The following is a 19,249-nucleotide window of genomic DNA, read 5'->3' as shown; positions in this document are numbered from 1 at the left end:
TTTAAATGAGGATATATCATGAAATTTCAATGCTCTTTCATCTGTTTTGGCACATGACTTGCTTTCACTCATCTCATCTACTCTTGTGGCTAAGACTCATGGATAGGATCAATCCCTGCAGACCAATACTCGATTGCCTAAGGTGGCTGTAAGAATTTTTCTATTCTAATTCATCCATCATATGACAATGATATTAGTGCTTCCTTTACAATCTTATGGAAGTTATCAGTTCCTATGCAAGCTCAGTTTTTTGGTTGAAAATTATTATGGGCTCGTTAATTTACTAACTAAAAGGTATTCATATCAATTCGGGATGATATCCTAGTAGATGTTATATTGTGATCAATGTGTTGAAGTGATTGAGGATATGGAACATGTGTTCCTTCATTATCCTGTGGCCTAGCTGTGTTGGCATACTCTTTGTTCCTACTTTCAGGAGGTTCCTTATCACACCTCCTGACCAGAATTGATTCATATGTTAACGGACACTCGGGTAGAGTTGTGGATTCGGCTAGCTATGTTGTACTTGTTATGGATTATGTGGAAGGTAAGAAACGGAAAACTGCTTTAAGATTACTTCACTCATCCAATGAATGTGGTCCGGCAGGTTTGCTGCTCCTTGTATGATTTTAGATCAGATGCTTCTAATATTGAGTCAATAACATAGTCCAGGAACTGGGGTGGTGCTCGCTTGCCTACATCATCTAATTAACTTTTCATCACCGTATGTTGCTTGGCTGCCCCCTAGCTCCCCTAGGTGTTATTAAGCTTAATTTTGATGGATTTGTATCTCATGATGCAGCAGCTGCAGGATTCATACTTAGAGATCATAATTGGAGGTTAATTTGTGTGTAAGACAAGATCTTGCATATTTCACCTATTTTATATGCAGAGTTAGTTGTTGCATGGGCTGGACTCTCAACTGTTATCCAACAATTTCCATCTACTCTGATTGGTTGGAGGAGGATTTGGCTACTTCGGTTCGATGGTTGCACACTTCATCCACTTGTAAGTACTCTAATCACCCTCTAATTAAAGACATATTTCAGTGGAAGCAGTCTCATGCCGTACAGTTTCTTATATCTATCGAGAAGGCAATCAAGTAGCAGACCAGATTGCAAAGCATGCTTTGAAGGGTGATTGTCATTTCTCTCTAGAGACAATCCTTTCCTTTCTATTTCAGATGATTTTTGAAGCTGACGTTGCCTCTACTGTCTTTATTAGATCTTGAGAAATTTCTGTGTTCCATTTGGTATTTAGATCTCCCTTCAAGGGCCTCAATGTACCAACAAAAAAAAGAGTTTGAAAAAAAAATATTCCTCAGTAGATTAACGATATTCTATTAAATATCATAATAAATAAATATGTATAATATTAAAGAATCTATGATAATAGACTTTAGTAATAATGGATAAAAAAAGTAATATTATCAATGGAGCCTCCTAGATTTTCAACATAGGATTGCGAGGAAGAATAAAAAATTTCAAACAATTGCAACCTGATATAGAGTAATGTAGAACTTTCTACTTCATATGCCATCACAAAGTCAATTGAGCTGCTTTTAATTTTTTTTCCATCTTGTGCCGGGGGATATCGCTCTCAAGATTTCGAAAAAGATTGGAAAGGGGAAAAAATTATGATCCCCAATCCAAAAGGGAAAGAAAAAGAAAAAATAACTCCATCTAATTCTCCCATCCCTGCCTTCTATCCCTCCCATCTCACCTTCCTTCTGCCACCACTTTCTTCTACTCTTCCTCTCTCCTACCCATCTCCACTTCCCTTGGTCCACCACCCCCAACACCCCACCTTCCTTCCAAAAAAAAAAAAAATCCTAAAACCCATCTCCTCTACCACCTCCTAAAACCCAAAAGGGAAAAAAAATCCCATCACTGCCTTCCCTCCTCCCTTCCCAACCTCCTCCTCTCTTCCCTCCGCCACCACTTTCCTCCACTCTTCCTCCTATCTAAAAAAAATAAAAAACCAAACTCTAGATCTGACCGCACCTTCCGTTCCTTCCACCCCTTGGATCTAATCTTAGATCTAACATGTTTCCCACCAGAGAGGCGACATAGGGACAAAACCACCAGCAAGATGGAGCTGGCTCTCATTCTACTACACACTCTTTTATCCTCCCATCTCTACTTCCTGTACCTCTCTTTCGATTACGTTCCTTGATCCTCCTCTCCACCACTACTTTCCTCCTTTTTCCTTCTCTCCTAAAAAAAAAACATGAAATCCTAGATCTAAATCCCCCTCCTTCCCCTTGGATCTAAGCCTTTTCATCCTTTGGTAAATCCCCACCCTCTCCTCTTTCCCTCCAGCCATCCACTTTCCACGGCCAATGCCTCTGCAATTATACATGACTCTGATGAGCGATCCCTTTCCACCACCATTAACCTCCATGGATAGCTTCTTCCTTTGACCGATACAGAGACAAAACCATCAGAATAGCATGTTGATTTCCTCTTCTCTCATAGTCGGAGGCCTCCGATGGTGACTCATGGTTTGGCTCTTCAGATAACACTGTACCCATCTCTTTTTCACTCTTTTGGCCTTACTTCCGATTTCTTTCTTTCACTTAAAGCCTCCATTCGAGTGGCTTCTTCCTTCTATCTTTATCTCGAGCCCTGATCATCCTATATAATCACAGATTTGCAATATCTCCACCCATGCAGATCTCAACATCTTTTGTCCTCTGCTTTGACCACCCGCCTTCCACTGCCAGTCGATGCCCCTACAACCGTAGATGACCACATAGAAGGTAAGGGACTAGACTTTATGCAGTTGTCCACATTAATAAAAATATATGAAATATCTCGCATATTTTTTTCTACTGCAGAATATTTCTTTACTGTGGATATCCACTGAATCAAATCCAAACTTCCTAAACCATGAGGATTCCTAAAGAAAGTAAGAGAGGTGCCAACTTGCGCCTCTCTCCTTATGCCGCATGCCCAAGGAGACCCCTCCTCCATCTTGGTCGGCCACTTAGGTGAGAGAATGTAAGAAAAATATAACTTAGTATATAAAATCTAATTTGAATTCAATTCGAATCCAATTTGAATCTGATTCAAATCAAATTTGAAAAGACTGCTAATTCTAATCTATTTAGAATTTAGGTTCAAATCCAACTCAAATAATTAATCCTATTTAGTCTTAATAAAATCAAGCTCAATTAAATTAGATCTGTTCTAAAATAATTAGAATTTAAATCCAATCTCTCATATTTTCTTGAATCATTGATTTGATCAAATTCATCTCCAAAATCAAACATGCACCTTATGTGCATTGCTAGCTAGACATAGTCAATGTTTAATTCTGTATGATCCATAACTTAATTTTTAATCAAGTAAATCTTTATGTTCATCAAATCTTATACTTTCAAATTGAACTCATAGGTATTAGGTCAATTCTTTTCTACATTATTTGACTTTGTGCGTGACTCCATAGGTTCGAACATTAAGCCGGTAGTATAGGAACTACTTTCTATACTAATCGAAGTAACTATCTAGCAATGATATCTGATATTCGGATAGGTCGAATAATTGTAAAGCAATATTTAAGAACCTTGATATATAGTTACCGCATAATTCATCCCTTTGATCCTAATGCTCAGGACGACCTAGGGTTAAACTGTCAATCCTAGATTAATCATCCACATTGTATTTTAATCTTTTTTAAATTCTGTAATAGATCATACGGATTACTTTGACCAAGATTTTACTGAATTAAGATACAATGATGCATAACTTTTGTAATTCGAAAGAGTCAATCCTATCTTAACTCACACACCAACTTCACATATACTTGACTGTACCCAGTAGCCTTCCATCACTGTATTAAAAATACAGATAGCTCAGTATCAAAGTACAGTGAGTTGCTAGTAAGTCATCGTGATGATCTCAGATCGAAATGATACTTGTGCCCATACCCTTCGCGAGCTGCTCTTGACAGTAGAGCGCTGCGCAGGTGAGTCACTGTTCGATGATGATATACTCTTACTTCTCATCTATATACAATATTAGTATTTTCATACTTCTTGATTAAGAAAATAACCTACCCATATGGCATACAATGATCTATACTCGATAAATGTTATTGTCCTTCTTAATAATGTATCATTTAGTCATGAATAAGTTTAAAAACTATTCAATAAATTTTTCTTTATCGATTATATTATAGTTCTAAAAACTTCATCATAATACAAGAGTTCAAAAGAAGATGCACTTTTATAATGAACTTGTCAAAATAATTTTTATTTATTAATAATTCATATATAAATTATAAAAAGTACAATCATCTACAGATAGACAATTGACTTTATGACATATTTTCCAACACTATCCGCCTTCCAACACTGACCAATGCCTCTATAATTATACATGTCTCTGGTGAGCAATCCCTTTCCACCACCATTAACCTCCATAGATAGCTTCTTCTTTCAATCGATACAAGGGCAAAACCACTGGAATAGCATGTTCATTTCCTCCACTTTCACAGTCGGAAGCCTCCGATGGTGATCCATGGTTTGGCTCTTCAGATAACTCTATACCCATCTCTTTTTCACTCTTTTGGCCTTACTTCTGATTTCTTCCTTTCACTTGAAGCCTCCATTCGAGTGGCTTCTTCTTTCTATCTTTATCCCGAGCCCTGATCATCCTATATAATCACAGATCTGTAATATCCCCACCCATGCAGATCTCAACATCTTTTGTCCTCTCTTTTAACCACCCACCTTCCACCATCAGTCGATGCCCCTGCAACCGTAGACAACCACATGGAAGGCAAGGGACTAGACTTTATGTAATTGTCCACATTAACAAAAATATATGAAATATCTTGCATATTTTTTTCTACTACAGAATATTTCTTTACTGTGGACACCCACAGAATATTCCTTTATGCGGACATCTATAGAATTTTTTTATACACACACTATATAACAATTTCATATATTTTTTAAAAAAATAGAAAAAGATAATTTTTTTAATATAAATTAAGAAGAAATCTCCTTCTTATGAGCTTTTCTGTTTCTATACCTCCCTACTTATTATGTGGCCTTCTCCTATTTTATGTCTCCAATCCTACTAAATAGCCTTCTGTTTCTCTCTACATCCGCTGCAAACTATTTTCTCAGCCACCCTCCATCCCCTATCTATACATTTTACTATTCTTCTCCACTGAATGCAACATGGGATGCGGAGGGCTACCATATCCTTGGCAACAACCCCCCAATGCACTGATGGAAATCAATTCTTTAAAATGATTGAAAAAATTAAATTATAGAAGAAATTTACAACCTGATGTTTGGTTGTCGGAGAACTCCCTTTCTTCAAATGATGCATCAACAGAGGTAGAAGGCTGTGGTTTACCCAGCAGCAACTCTCAAGCATCTGATGAGTATCAAAAAATGAGAGAAAAAAAGAAGGAAAACCTCACCGAAATTTCACCTAAGTTGATGAAGAACACTGTTGTTCTATACTTCTATTCTAGGGTTTTTATAGAGAAACTGAAGTCCCATTTTGATAGCTTAATTAAAAAGATAGCCAGTCTATTCTCTCTCCCATTATTGATCCTGCTGAAAAGACTGAAGCCTTCCCTCTCACCATTGGACACAAACTCCTCCGTAGCATGTACAGTCAAATCGACATGCCATTTTCTTTGCCACCCTGCAACCATCTTTCTTTTAATAACCTTCTTACCTAGGGTAAATAGGTAAGAAAATACAATACAGTGACCCCACTCCTTTTTTTTAATAACCTCCTAAACCTATGGTAAATAGGTAAGAAACCTAGCTCCATTTCAATTGTTTTCTTTTGAGAACAATCTGACTTGCCATAGTTTGAAAGAGTGTTCATGGCATGGTTCAGAATGGTCCACTTTCATTCCATCCATTGTCCTTTTTTTTCTCTCTATTTTTTTTTAATTCCAATAGAAGAATAGTGGGTGACTTCGTGGATGCTAAACATGTATGCGTGGCATGTCAGTGGTGGATATCTAGCATCATAGACTGCTACTACATCATCAAGAAAGTAGTAGGATCTGGCATTTTGGGAAACTGATGGACTGCCTATAGTACAATAGCCCTACTCCTTTCTTTTAACAACCTCTAAACCTATGATAAATGGATAAGAAACCTAGCTCCATTTCAATTTTTTTTCTTCTGAAAATGAACTGACATGCCATAACTCAAAAGAGTATTCATGGCATTGTTCAAATTGGTCCACTTCCATTCCATCCATTGCTGTCTTTTTCTCTCTCTTTTTTTTTCCAAATTCTAACAGAAAAGAACAATGGGTTACTTCATGGATGTGGGACATGTGGCACCATAGATTGCTGCCCCATCAATAACTAAGTCATAGGATATAGACACTTGGTGAAAACATAGAAAATTCTAGACATGTGGCACGTGGGGTGGTGGACATCTGGCATCGCAGATCATTATCACATCAGCAACAAAGTAGTAGGATCTAGACATGTGGACACACCATCGTTGGACACTTGGTGTTTTGGAAAACTAATGAATTGCCTTTTAATATAGTGTATAGATTTTTGAGTATGCTGACCTTGCATCTATAATGCAAAAAGGATATGGTATTGTAATATTCAAAACATAACTAGGTTAGAGATAGATGTACTCGATGGATGACCATGATTAAATCAAATGATAGAAAGTTCTCATTTTGAGTGTTTGGTATGTATATGCACATCTGCAAAAGAGGGAGTAGTTCATGGATGTATATGTTTCTACCATATGCAATCCATGCGACTGAATTAAGTGGATAAAAAATTTCATGAATGGATATAGTCCGTAATCTATCAAAATTCTTAAGATTAGATTTTGTTATCCTATTTTTATTTATGTAAATCAATCTAGACAAGCTAATTGAATTGAAAGAAGCACTTAATAGATAATTAGCACCGCACAACCAATATATGTATGAATGTGTGAGTGTGTGTGTGTTTGTGCATGCATGTATATGTGTATGCACATGTGTATGTATATGTATGTGAATGTGTAGGTATGTGTGTGTGCACGTGTTTGTATGTATATGTGTGTATGTGTTTGTGTGTGTGTACGTAGGTATGTGTGAGTGTGATATATGTGTGTGTGTGATGTATGAGTGTATATATGTATATGTGTGTCCATGTATATATATAGGTATATAATAGAGAAAGATTTATAGGATGCATTTGGTATTGTCGTCATTTTTCATTTTAAAAAAGTTTGAGATAGAAATTCTATTTCAATTTTGCTTTCAAATTTTGAATAATAAAAATTATATTTGGTTCACTATTTTTTTTTTAATGATGAGAAAGGTCGCTCAACCATATTGAGGTCGAGAGCAAGTGCTAAAAGGAGTCAATAAAAGAGTTGGAGTATTGTTGGCAGCCTCGTGGTTGGAGCTCGTTTAGAAGATGCAAATAAGTTCAATTGCAGCCTCGTGGTTGGAGCTCGACTCGACTACTATCGAGCTCGAGTAGCATAATATTTGGCTTAAAAGCTTATGAGCCTAAAACACACATGCATATATATAATGAGTAATCTAAGGTTTGAATTCAAGCTCGAATTCGAGCTCAAATATGGCTCAGTTGATATTCAAGTCGAGTTGAATCAATCTTAAATATTATCTTTTTTTGATTTAGTCAAGCTTGAGCTTGAGATATTAAGGCTCGAACAATCTCAAATTAAGTTTTAAGCTTAAAATCTGGATGATCTCACTAAATATCTCAAGGATAGAATAAGTCTAGATGACATTGAAAACAACAACACCCATGATGAGGTCTAGCCATAGTCGTGAGGCTGATAAATGATATACTATCATTGCCGACTAGGAGCTCATCAAGGGCATAGGAGGAGATGAAGCAAGAAGAAGACGAGGAAGAGGAGATAGGTTTGGAAGAGGAGGTTGGTAGTGGACCTGATTTAGTCGTCACGGGACAGGACAAATTGACATGGTTGAAAGTGGTGATGTGCTTGATAGTTATGATGGACTTGATGAGATGCTCGAGACAAATTGAGAAGATGGGATGGGGATCATGAGAAAGTTGGGTTGGAAGAATGAGTGAGAGATAAAAATCTACTTTAAGAAGGAAAAAAAAAAAAGATGGAAGTAAACATTTTTTACTTTCATTTTTTTTGAAAATAATAAAAGAAGTAGAAATAGGAGAAGTAAACATAATTTTTTCATCGAATTATGTATTTCTATTTAGAAAAAAAAGAAAAAAAAATTAAAAAAAAAAGAAGGGGGAGGATCGGTCAAATTGGTCTTTCAAAAATTAGATCTCATTTAGAGGCGGAGGTTTTTGGTTAAGAAAAAAAAGATATATTTCCAACCGTTTGGCCTGCAACCATAATGTTTGCTACAACAAAAAAAATATATGCCCGAGTACTAATTCACAGTCATGGATCGTACAAGCAAAATAAGAATAAATATAAAAATTGTGGTGATAGCTGCAGTCTGGTGGGCTTTTTAGCCAGCTAAAAGGCTTTCACCCGGCCCACTCATAGCTTTCCTGCCGTGATAAAAGACCTGGGCCAAACCCGGCTGGGCTGCCCGGACTGGATAATTTTTCCTCAGGACCGGCGTGCCGCTGATGGCGTTCTCCGTCGTCTTCTCCCCCTCCCAGAGCCCGCTTCCCTCCTTCCGCACTCGCTTCGATCTCGCCAAATCTCTCCCCGGACGAAGCAATGACGCCCTTCGCCTCCCTCTCAGACCCCTGGGCCGCGTTCCCCTTCCTACGTCTCTCGTAATTTGCCAAACCCTAGCTCCCGGTGCTCCAAGCCCACTCCCCTCTCGATCTCGAATATCCTTCCGTAATCTCTTCTTGTTCTTCTCTTTTAAATCGTCTTTCTTTCGAATGAAATGCAGCGGGTTCGATCTTCGGCTGCCGATGGACCGAAGAAGGATTCGGATCAGAAGGGGGTGCAAGGTAGGGTTTTGGTTTGTTCTTCTCTCCTTATCTCGAATTGTATTCGTTTCCTTTCAGTTTCCCGGTCACTTTGTTCTGTTTTGTGGCTTCACAGATGAGGAGGTTGTGGATCTGGGGGTCAGAGCAGCGTTGTCCGTGTTAAAATTTTACAAAAGTAAGTCATTTCTTGATACTATTATCATAAAAAGATGAGGCTTCCTGGTGTTACCGAAGTTTGTTATGGTTCTCGGTATCTAAATTGCAGTATCTTTTTCTAAAGAATGAATTATAGCAATCTCTGGAGTATACGGCAAAATATTTAATCCTTGTTTAAGTTATTCATACAGTATATTTCGATGTTTGTAATATGTGGAATGCGAAGGAAAAACGTTCTAGATGTGTTTTGTATTTGCCAGAGCATACAAAGTGAGTTAAAGATTTTCTGATGAGATTTCCGTATCTGTCTTAAATATTGTTGCCACTATCTTAAATATTATTGCTGCTAAAATCTGGCTCATGGTCGGAATAGCTGGAGTAGTGGCGCATTCTCCTAAAAAAGCGATCTGCAAGACAAGTCCTGACCGAAGTTGGCTCCGATGGGAATCCTCCATCATTTTGTAAGCGAGAACTGAACAAGAACCCTCAGTCGTTTTGTAGGCGAGGGCTGAAAAGTCATTTTGAAATGTTATTTGGCCGATTCGGTCGCGATATGGTAAGATTTTCGATCGAGGTCTTTGGGATTAGGTAGTTACACTTGCCTTATCTGTTTTAGAGTCAGCTAGGGGTGTCGTAGGTATTTTAAATTTGAAATGAGGGTGCAGGTAGGATCGGACAGGCTTCAGTTGAGGAGGCTTCGGAGCAGTCTGATAAATATAGACACCAAAGGAAGGAGGTGGCCGGGGCTAGTTGTGTTCACTAGGATAAGGATCGATAGGGTCTGAAGTATATCTGCCGTTGAAATTTGAAATCGACTTGTTCGGATGTTAGCCCGTTGCGGGGACTGGGTTGGTGGAGTCTTGGTTATGAGCTGAAGTCTAGACCAGCTAGAATCTGATGTTCCGCTTAGGAAGATCATTGGGAATAAGAATCATTGGGGCCCGAAGTTGGGATCGGAGAGGTCCGTAGTCATGCACTGGATGACCTTATTAAGACAACCTTGTTATGGTTCGGTGGAGACATATCTACCTCCAGGATCGGACACATTCATCTCCATCAGTGCTGTGGTGTTGGTCCTATACACTTCATCACATGTCTTTCTGCTGACTCATGTCTTCGGTCTGGATAACAAATCATCCCCCAACAAATAGTATATAATTTCTGGGTCACGTGATTTTTTTTCCCCCGAATTGTAGAAAAAGTTTATAAGTTATGATCTGTCTTGTCTTGCTAACTTTAGATTATCTATGAATAGGAGAGATATCACCACTGCTGCCACGAAGCTGTCGGTATGTACCCACATGCAGTGAGTACTCGATGCAGGCATATAAGAGGTATGGTGTTGTAAAGGGTACAATCTTGACAGCTTGGCGTCTCTGCCGTTGCAACCCTCTTGGTATCTTTCTTGGAACATGACCAAAATCAGTATTTTGTTTAATTGCTTGAGACTGTTTTTTTATTGATAAGAAGCTATTCTCTTATACTGATAAGCGTAGAAATTTCAATGTAAATGCCATGTACATACTATAGATTGAGTGCTGAAGATTTTAAATTAGGTTTATTATTCTTTGTTTATTTATCTTGCCATATTCAGGCTCTTTACTTGTAACATGTAAGCATACTGCATAGATGCTTGTAAATATCTACCAATATCTTGTTTGGTTGTGCAAGAAATCTTTAATGCATTAGATGCTACCGATTTCATTTTGCTCCCATCTCCAGTTGGTTTGCACCTTGTCAAAGTATTTCATTTGTCAGGTAAATGTTTCATTTTGCTTCTAAAAATTGCCTGCTGAATTTTTGTTACTGCTGTCTACTCAAGGAGATCCAGTTATTATCAACATGCTAATGTGCTAGAGTACAAGGATATTTGTGTCTTCATGATTATAGTTAATTAGTTTCATACAGATTATAAAATAGAGGAGTAAATGTGTTTTCTTCCAGGGGTGAAGCATTGCATTCATGCTTTGCTAGATGTTATTCATCATATTGATTCCGTTAAGTATATTGTGTCTTTAATTGTACAGAGTACAAGTTTAAATGTGGCATCCACGCATAGATATCAGTAGTAAGATCTTTTATTACACTAATCTTCATAATAGATGTTACACAATTCCCTCTTATGTCTATTTGTTGTTTGTTTTCTTGCCTTTCAAGTATTTATAGTTGAACATTTATTCAGTCAAATGTTCCATTTGTAAATTGATAGTTGGCTGTTACACAGCATGTGCTTGAAGAAATGCATTAAATAGTTTGTGTTTTCCTGGTCATAAGAATAACATGATTTAATGTCTTTATGTTGTCTTTGAGTTCTATTATACTCTTATACAATTAGAAAAGGATCTTAAGAGATGGTTGTGAGTGGAGATGACCGAAACTAGGCAAACACCTATCTAGGCTTTGGGATTAGTGATTGCATTTCCAGCTGCAGAGATTAATTGATTTGATTAGCAGTCTAAACATTGCCATCAACCCTCCCACCCCCAAATATCTGTGACAAGCAGTAAAGTAAGCATTAATGAAATCAAATTATACTCTAAAAGAAGTCAAAGAAAGAGTAGATCATTTATGTATCATTGATAATGCGACAACAACAAAACTAGGTGTGGAAGAACCTCCTCCTCCCCCTGCCCAAATTGTTGGGACAAGGGCACAGAGCTTGATGGTTATGTTTATGATATCTCATTTATTTGACTGGTGAATCTTCAGAACAAAACTTTGGATTTCCATCATTTTCTACCATTCTCACACAGTTCTAGCTATTTTATGTTCAGAAGATATGGTACTCTGTCTAAGCTAGCAATTTGATATGCTGCAGGTGGTCATGGATTTGATCCTCCAAGGTGGTTTGATGAGGGAGAACCATTGGATCACTGATAAATATTCTGCAGTAGTTGACAAAACGTATGTATGCATATTGCATCTTCATCAGTGGCCATGTAGTTATGGCTCTGCTTGATAATTATTTTTTTACTATTTATCTATAACTGAACTCATGCTATTTTACTTGTTGAGGAGTTCACACATGGTATGTTCCTGATTTTTTTTACTGGGATCTGTGTTCTGCATGCTTGCTGTTTTTCTTCTTCCATTATAGTTTCAACTGGCTGTTCGCTGGAGATGATAAGAGGGAGTAATCTCTCCCTTTTATTTTTTGTGGGGAGCAGGGGATGTTTCCTTAATCTGAGACCAGGGACTACAATTGATCTTAATCTGAGACCAGGGACTAACTTGAAATTGCTGGTACACAGTTTTGCCATCTCTAGAGCTAGCAACCCTTTTAGCAAGTGCTTAATGGCCTCTCTGTCTGCCCCTTTATCTGTTATATGATTTATTAGTGTAAACTAGATCTGACTAGACATTCAACTGTGATGCACAAATGTAAGAACCTCTCTTCATTGTTTTCCTTTGTCTGCAGTTTTAAACATTAAATTTGCTCGCTTGTTATTGTTATTTTTTTGGGTAAGCCCCCACTTATGTTTCTTCTATTTGTTGGAGCAGATTTGTAAGATTGTATGGACGCAAATCTTTCTCAACTACTTTATGTATAAGATTGTGTGGATGCAAATCTTTCTCAACTACTTCATGTATGAACCAAACACATAGAAGATCATTTCAATCTTCAGAACCATATTATATATGAAGAACAAAGTTAGAAAATGAGGTAAGCATTGGCTGTTTTTTAATGCAACTTATTGCATTTAACTTGTTTCTAATACTATTTATATGGTCCCATTTGATTTTGATCACCTATATAATTGGTCCTCGTGGCAAATTGATATAATCATACATAATTTTAAAACTGCAACTTGGGTTTCAACTATTTTTTAAAAAATGCTTGCCCTTGTGTCGTATGTTCCCCATGGGTACTGTTTTATGCATTCTTGATGGATGATTGACTGAGACTGTTGGGTTATCAGGTGGTTCATCCGCCAAGTATACTGTGGTGCTGAATTAATTTGAGCACTATATTAGTTTTTCTTTATGAAGCTACAGGTATTCTCATGATTGATGAGGCAATTACCATGCGGACATTAATGGAAAATGTCACTGCACGTTGTCTCTTTGTCAATGGACTACCACTACCACCTATAAGATTTCTACCATCTTTCCTTCTTTTCTTTTGTCAAAAATCAGTATATGAGGCGCCTGATGAAGACATTGCAGAAAAAAAAATATTGAACTTATATGACCCTTGTACTAGCGTTGGAACTGTCATGAAAGTGTACGTCTCCTGCATGTAGTAATGCCAAATTGCAAGCTGCTTGTAGGTTTTCTTTTTCTCATTTTAATATTACTAGAAAAGCTTTTTATAGTATATACTATATGGTGCAGATGATGGCATGGATCTAGCCACCGACTGAGCAGGACAAGCAAACCACTTTCATGAAATATTGATATAATGGTGGACGGTCTATTTCGCTAATGGTCTTGCAAATGCTGATAGTATGTGATACTACTTATGGGGACCTTATCTCACCCGTTTAATTATTGGGACTCAATGATTGATTGTTTAACACAAAAAAAAAACAAAACAAAAAAATTCCTGTGCTATTCCTTCAGCAGTAATTTGGTAACTTATTCAGACTTTGTATGCTTGTATCTGATACTATGTTTCTGGCCATGAGCCGCTTTAATATAAAAGCTGTAGTAGATTTGTCAACGCAGGCAGGCTTTTGAATTAGGATGACCAAGAGGCAGATTCCGGAAGCTAGCTTGCCTGAGCGAGCTAGGTGGATGAACAGAGAATAGACCCACCACGTTACCATCCTCTGCAATCTTTTTATCATCGTCTCTGTGATTTTTCGTCATGTCAAGGTGGATGAAGCCTGCCACATCATTACTTTCTTTTTTTAATGTTACAAGAAGGTTTTCAAGATCATGAAGAATGAAACCCACCACTTCATTATCCTTTTGACAGGCTGACCGTCAGTGTTACAGAAATGAGATCGCTCAATAAAGTTGGTTATGGTTGGAAGCTCAATCAGCACCTCTGGGGGACTTGCTGTCATGTTTTAGCTGACCTGAGATTTCAGCCATATCTGGCCTACGAGAGCAAAACATGGTGTTTCACTCTTCACACCCGATGCGTAGAAACACCACATTTTTTATCCAAAGAAAGAAAAAAAATCTTCTGCGCATCATGGCAGTTGGCAGGCGTGCCCTATCATGGAGTCGCAAAGCAAGGTAGAAAAGAGGAAAAGCGGAGATACCTGCCGCCTAGTTTCATGAGGTTCATGTTACACTTTCAGACCATGTCAAATCCACCAGCGTGACTTTAATGCTACATTTTGCCAGAAGTGAATTATGGAAGGCATGGTTTTTGCATGACAGAATGGTCCCTGCCACACAATCAGGCACATCGAAGCTCTGCATTTAACCAATCAGCACGACGATCTGTGCTAGGATGATGAAAGTAGAGCACAAAAAGACCAGCAGACCGAAATGGTGTGCTAAGTACACCATCTGCAGAATTTGTCATTCATCAGAGGTTCTAGCATAACTTCATAAAACCATACAAAACCGAACTACAAAATATCAATTCAATGAATAGTGTCAGGAGACCACTCCACAGAGGAGGTGGTGTGAATCCTCGTTCTTCCGTTTCCTACTTCAGGAGCTCCTCAACTTCAGTTCCCACCAGCATTGACTATCTTCGTTCCGAAAGTCAGACTCCAGTCATCTGTGTTAGAACCGAAAGACATCGTAAGACCCAGCAAAGAGTCATGCACAACAAACAAGAGAGACCTGCAGAAGAATAATCTCGGGCGATCAAACAAGATACCTTATTATCAGTCATCAAGAGCAGTCATAGGACTAGACTAACAGAAGAGAAGTCTGCATGTACACCATAAGGCTGAGCAGAAAAAAAAGTCAGGAAGCATTGTTGGGTTTCCAAGTGGAGAGTGCATAGATGATGCGCCCTTTCCACCCTTGCAGTAGCCATCCGCTATCTTCATCAACGACAAAATCCTTATGGTAGCATGCCTTCATCTTGTCCCTCGCTTTCTTCATGATCTCCGGCTTCAGCGGAAGCAGCGTGAACCCAGCCCGGAGGTTCCTCACGTGCCACTGTTTGTAAGTCTCGGGCCTCTCCACCCTTTCCAAGCCTTCGCACGAGATGACATTAAGAGCCTCCCGTCCGCAGATTTCCCTTTCGATCAGCAGCCTCTGATCATCTTCCCTCGGCACAGTCGTTTCGAGCATGTCAAACAAGGCCGAGAAGTGGAACAGCGCTTCACGAAAGCGTGTGACGAAGAAGGGAGCACCGTAGCAGCCGTTCACGATCCCATGGATGAACACATCCGGGTTCATCTTCCTTATGGTATTCAGGACCTTATTTCTTGGGCTGTCCACCACCACCGTCTCATCAACAACATTTCTCAGCCGGTACAGACAGTTGACGACGACCACTTCATCTTTATCGATGTTGAGATCCTCAACTCGGACGGTCTCCCATTTGGCTGCGATTGCATGGTACTCGAAGGGAATCTGGAAGCTCCGGCAGTAATCAGCCAAGCGACGCCCCGTCTCCTCGATCCGCTCCCTCGGACGGAAGCCTGGCTGGGGCAAATCAATACCGGTGATCCGAACGCTCGGGGGCCCACCAGGCCTGGAAGAAAGGCATTGGAGAAAGCATGGCCACTGGAAGCCGTAGTAGATGCCGTAGTCGACGATATGCACCCTCCTCGCCTTCCCGACTGCGTCCAAAATGGTCTGGTTGGAGAAGAAATGAGAGATCTTCTTGAAGGGGCATGCGGACATGAAGAGATGGTACGCCTTGAGGATATCGGTGGCGGAAGTTCGTTTCGCCGCGAGAGAATGGTAGATCTGGCTCCCCGTACCGGCTAGGCGGGCCTGAAGCCCATCAGCGAAGTAGTGGGCCAGCCTCTGTGCGGCATCTCCGTGAGGGGAAGAGTGCTGTCTGATCTGCTTCAATAATTCGCCGGCATTTCGTCGATCATCGGTTGCCACGGCCTGAGCACAATGGACGAGGATGGTTCTGAGATCCACCACCTCCCTCTTGGGTTGCCTCTTCCCGCGACCCTTCCCACCGCCAGACCCTCTGGATTGGTTGCTCTGAGAGCTCTTGCTTGCTTCCTTCTCCTTCTCCATCGCAGCTCGAAGCTCGCAAGGACCCTTCGTACACTGCTCGTTATGCAGCAACACCATATCGAACATCGCCGTTCGAACGGTCTGCTCGGGGAAAACAGCCGACTGTTTATTGCTCCTCCCCTCCACCAACTCCAGATCATCACTATGACGATTCTTCCGGCCCCTCGATCCCTGAGACAGATACTCCCTTTCTTCCTTCTCCGCCTTGACCTCCCTCAATTCATTCTCTCGCCTCGGTTGTTGAGGTATAGAGACGCCATCGGCCTCTAGATGGATCACCAACTTATCCTCCCCTGGTAGGAACTTCCGCGCCTCCTCGACTCCCCTCCTGAACTGCTCCCAGGCAGGTTGGCTCTGAGTGAGGAGATCAGAAAGTGCAAGTGAGTTCAGCAGAGACTCATCAAATCCTTCTACGATGTTGCCGACACTATTGGTGGAGGAAAACGAGGACTGCGAGGAGTAATCGACGGAAGCAGGGTGAGTCTGTAACTGCTGGTACTCGACTGAATCACAGGGCCAGCTACCGTCTACCACCACACTATTGCTGCAACTGGAACTCCCGTAGTGGTTGTTGACACCATCATCAGGACTCTCCGAGCTATAGTTGGAATATAATGGTGGATGATCAGGAGGAGGAGAGTGATTCTCAGCAAGGATATCATAGAAGGGTTTCTCTGCAGCTAGAAGAGCTGGGTGCTCTTGAAACTGCTCGAATTTATCATCCATGTCCTCATCCATGAGCATCTGGTTAATGTAGCTGAGGACTATGTCGGAGAAAATCTCCGAGTCTTCGGCGGAATCCGCCTCCGCGGATGAGGTGGTGGCATCGGCGGTGGGGGCGGAGGACGTGGGACCGGAGATGATCGGATTGAAGGGAATATTTTGGAGGTCGATGAAGCTGTTGTTATCTAACATGGGTGGCACTCCTGGTGTGAAACTGCTCGTGGAGAAGAGCTGATCGTATTTGAATTCGCTCGTCATGCCTCGCAAGTCACGGATGCCCGTCCCCATGACCATTGAATTGTCGGATCTCCTAAAAGTCTTATGTTTACACTTTCACGAAATCACTACCATTCTAACGTTAAACCTACTCCCACTCCAACGACTGGTTTTACACAATCCGACCCATTTTGACCACAGATTCCTACAAATTAAAACAAAGATATATTCGGAAAATTAGAGAAAAATCGGAAGGCCATGAGGAAGAGCAGCTGTAAATCTATCTTGCATTAACTGTTTTACAAATTCCTACCCATCGTATCACGGATTTCCATCAAGAAAACACCAAAGAAAATAAGAAAATCAGAGGAAATCAGAAGACTGACGAGATGATGACTTCCAAACCTTCCAGCGGAACAAGGATCTCCAGTAAAAAAAAAAAAAAAATAGCATAAAATTTCATGCACTAAAAATGATCACGGACAAATACAGGACGACCAAATCTTAAACTAATTCGGATAATTGGACAAAATGAGACCACGAGATCATCCAACAGAGAAGCGCAGGAATAGGAGCAACCAGGATCTAAGGTTTCCAGGATGTAGTACCAATCGAAATAAGAAATCAAAACCACATCTCCCCCTTGCTCTACGTAACCCCAAATCTATCAAATTTGCAGCAACCCTTTCGGGGGCGGAAAAAAAAGGGAAAACAAAACAAAACAAAAGTAGTATTTGAAGCAATGGAAAACGAAATCTTCTAGGAAATGACAGAGAACAACGCACCTTAATGACACCCCAGACGGAAGAAACGAACGGAGGGATGGAAAAAGCGACAAGAGAAGACAAGAGAAGAGAAAGAGGAGAACAGAGCTCCGGGGCTCCGCTCTTGGGGAGGAACGATCGAGTCCTTGGCCGCTAAGCTGGCCGCGTATTAATAAACCAGGCTTCAAGGCCGCTGTCGATAAAATATTGGAAAATATCCCTTTTTTTTATTTAACCGAACCTTCGCGGAACGCGCACCGGCGGAGACCGTCACCGGCTACCACCAGTGGTTCGACCATTCGCCGGTCACGCGCGCCGCTGGATTGGAGATCGACCAGGAGTTTGACGTCCGGGTAGTCGGCAACGGGACCCATTTCCTCGCCGTTGTCCGGCATGCACCCACTTGCTTGGCCGCCAAGCTTCGCCCCGCCACGTGGTCAACGTGGCGTAGGATATAATTTCCCCGGTTCAAGGTGGCTGACGCGCGCGGAGCAGTAGGTGGGCCCGGAGCTTTGTTGCATGCGTCACCTTGTACACGTAGAGCGTAGGGAGGGGTGTATTTTGGAAGGTCAGATCATGTTTACTGATTAGGATCGACAAAATATGATCCAATTTATCTATCTAAATTAAATTAAAATTTTAAAAATTTAATTAATTTAATTAATTTAATTTATTTAATATTTAAATTAAATTGATTTAAATAATTTATTTAATTCATTTAACTTATTTAATCTATTTAAAATTTATTTAAATTATTTTTAAATTATTTAATTTAATATATTTAATCTGTTTAATTCATTGAATTGATTTAATCTAATCTGATCTGTTTAATAAATAAATTAGATAGATCAAATCAGATTATCTATTTAATAGGCAGATCAGATTTAGATTTAAATTTTTAATTTATTTAATAAATAAATTAGATTTAAATTGATGATTTTTTAATTTGATCTGTATTAATTTGATCTGATCTAATTGTCACTTCTAATACTGATGCATGTGAATAAGTCAGATCTGAAAATTTTTTGGCATTTAAATCATTCGTTCAACCTTCATAAGAACAACATTTACAGGGAATTTAGCTAAAGCATATCATTGCCGTAGTTTAAAAAGAAGGAAAGCCCAGGACTAGGAAATTGTCAAATTAATACGCTGGCTCCTTTGTAGATGAGTGGTAGTTAGCTGCACCAACTTCATCATAATTTGCTTTGGGAACCAGATTAAATTTTTATGACACTGACATCTTCCAACAAGGAGTTACATAGCTAAAGTGTAACTGCTCCACTTTTTTTTTTTTTCTCTCTCTCTCTCTCTTTCTTTTTTCTTTTTTTTTTTCTAAGGATGTCTAGCACATTCATAAA

At 39.7% G+C, this 19,249-nt stretch overlaps 2 protein-coding genes across 3 annotated transcripts; one reads left to right on the top strand and one right to left on the bottom strand.

Annotated features, from left to right (window-relative positions):
• Positions 1-8,537: 8,537 nt before the first annotated feature.
• LOC105052203 (UPF0161 protein At3g09310) lies at positions 8,538-13,732 on the top strand. Its single transcript, XM_010932939.3, has 7 exons — positions 8,538-8,751; positions 8,874-8,934; positions 9,029-9,088; positions 10,325-10,465; positions 11,888-11,973; positions 12,571-12,733; positions 13,405-13,732. The coding sequence occupies exons 1-5, from the start codon at positions 8,599-8,601 to the stop codon at positions 11,944-11,946; spliced, it is 474 nt and encodes a 157-aa protein (XP_010931241.1). The 5' UTR covers positions 8,538-8,598; the 3' UTR covers positions 11,947-11,973; positions 12,571-12,733; positions 13,405-13,732.
• A 775-nt stretch (positions 13,733-14,507) lies between these two features.
• Positions 14,508-18,067, bottom strand: LOC105052202 (scarecrow-like protein 9). Of its 2 annotated transcripts, XR_002165627.3 has the most exons (3): positions 17,910-18,067; positions 14,855-17,329; positions 14,508-14,752 (listed from the first exon to the last, which is right to left on the bottom strand). XR_002165627.3 is itself a non-coding variant. In XM_010932938.4 (2 exons), the coding sequence occupies exon 2, from the start codon at positions 17,200-17,202 to the stop codon at positions 14,944-14,946; it is 2,259 nt and encodes a 752-aa protein (XP_010931240.1). In that variant the 5' UTR covers positions 17,203-17,329; positions 17,910-18,067; the 3' UTR covers positions 14,508-14,943. The 2 variants fall into 2 exon arrangements, 1 of the variants encoding a protein (XP_010931240.1); XM_010932938.4 differs by having other exon boundaries at positions 14,508-17,329.
• Positions 18,068-19,249: the final 1,182 nt, after the last annotated feature.

This window comes from Elaeis guineensis, chromosome 10, assembly GCF_000442705.2.
Source record: "Elaeis guineensis isolate ETL-2024a chromosome 10, EG11, whole genome shotgun sequence".
Classification (NCBI taxonomy): Eukaryota; Viridiplantae; Streptophyta; class Magnoliopsida; order Arecales; family Arecaceae; genus Elaeis; species Elaeis guineensis.
Note: the sequence above shows the minus strand (reverse complement) of the source record. Positions and strands in the feature narration are given on the sequence as shown.

What these genes read in the sequence shown, in the direction of transcription:
- LOC105052202 (XM_010932938.4), bottom strand. Translation starts at nt 17,202, where the DNA reads ATGGTCATGGGGACGGGCATCCGTGACTTGCGAGGCATGACGAGCGAA.
- LOC105052203 (XM_010932939.3), top strand. Translation starts at nt 8,599, where the DNA reads ATGGCGTTCTCCGTCGTCTTCTCCCCCTCCCAGAGCCCGCTTCCCTCC. An exon ending in TTCCCCTTCCTACGTCTCTC is followed by an intron (nt 8,752 to 8,873) that starts GTAATTTGCCAA and finishes AATGAAATGCAG; the next exon opens with CGGGTTCGATCTTCGGCTGC. An exon ending in GGATCAGAAGGGGGTGCAAG is followed by an intron (nt 8,935 to 9,028) that starts GTAGGGTTTTGG and finishes GTGGCTTCACAG; the next exon opens with ATGAGGAGGTTGTGGATCTG.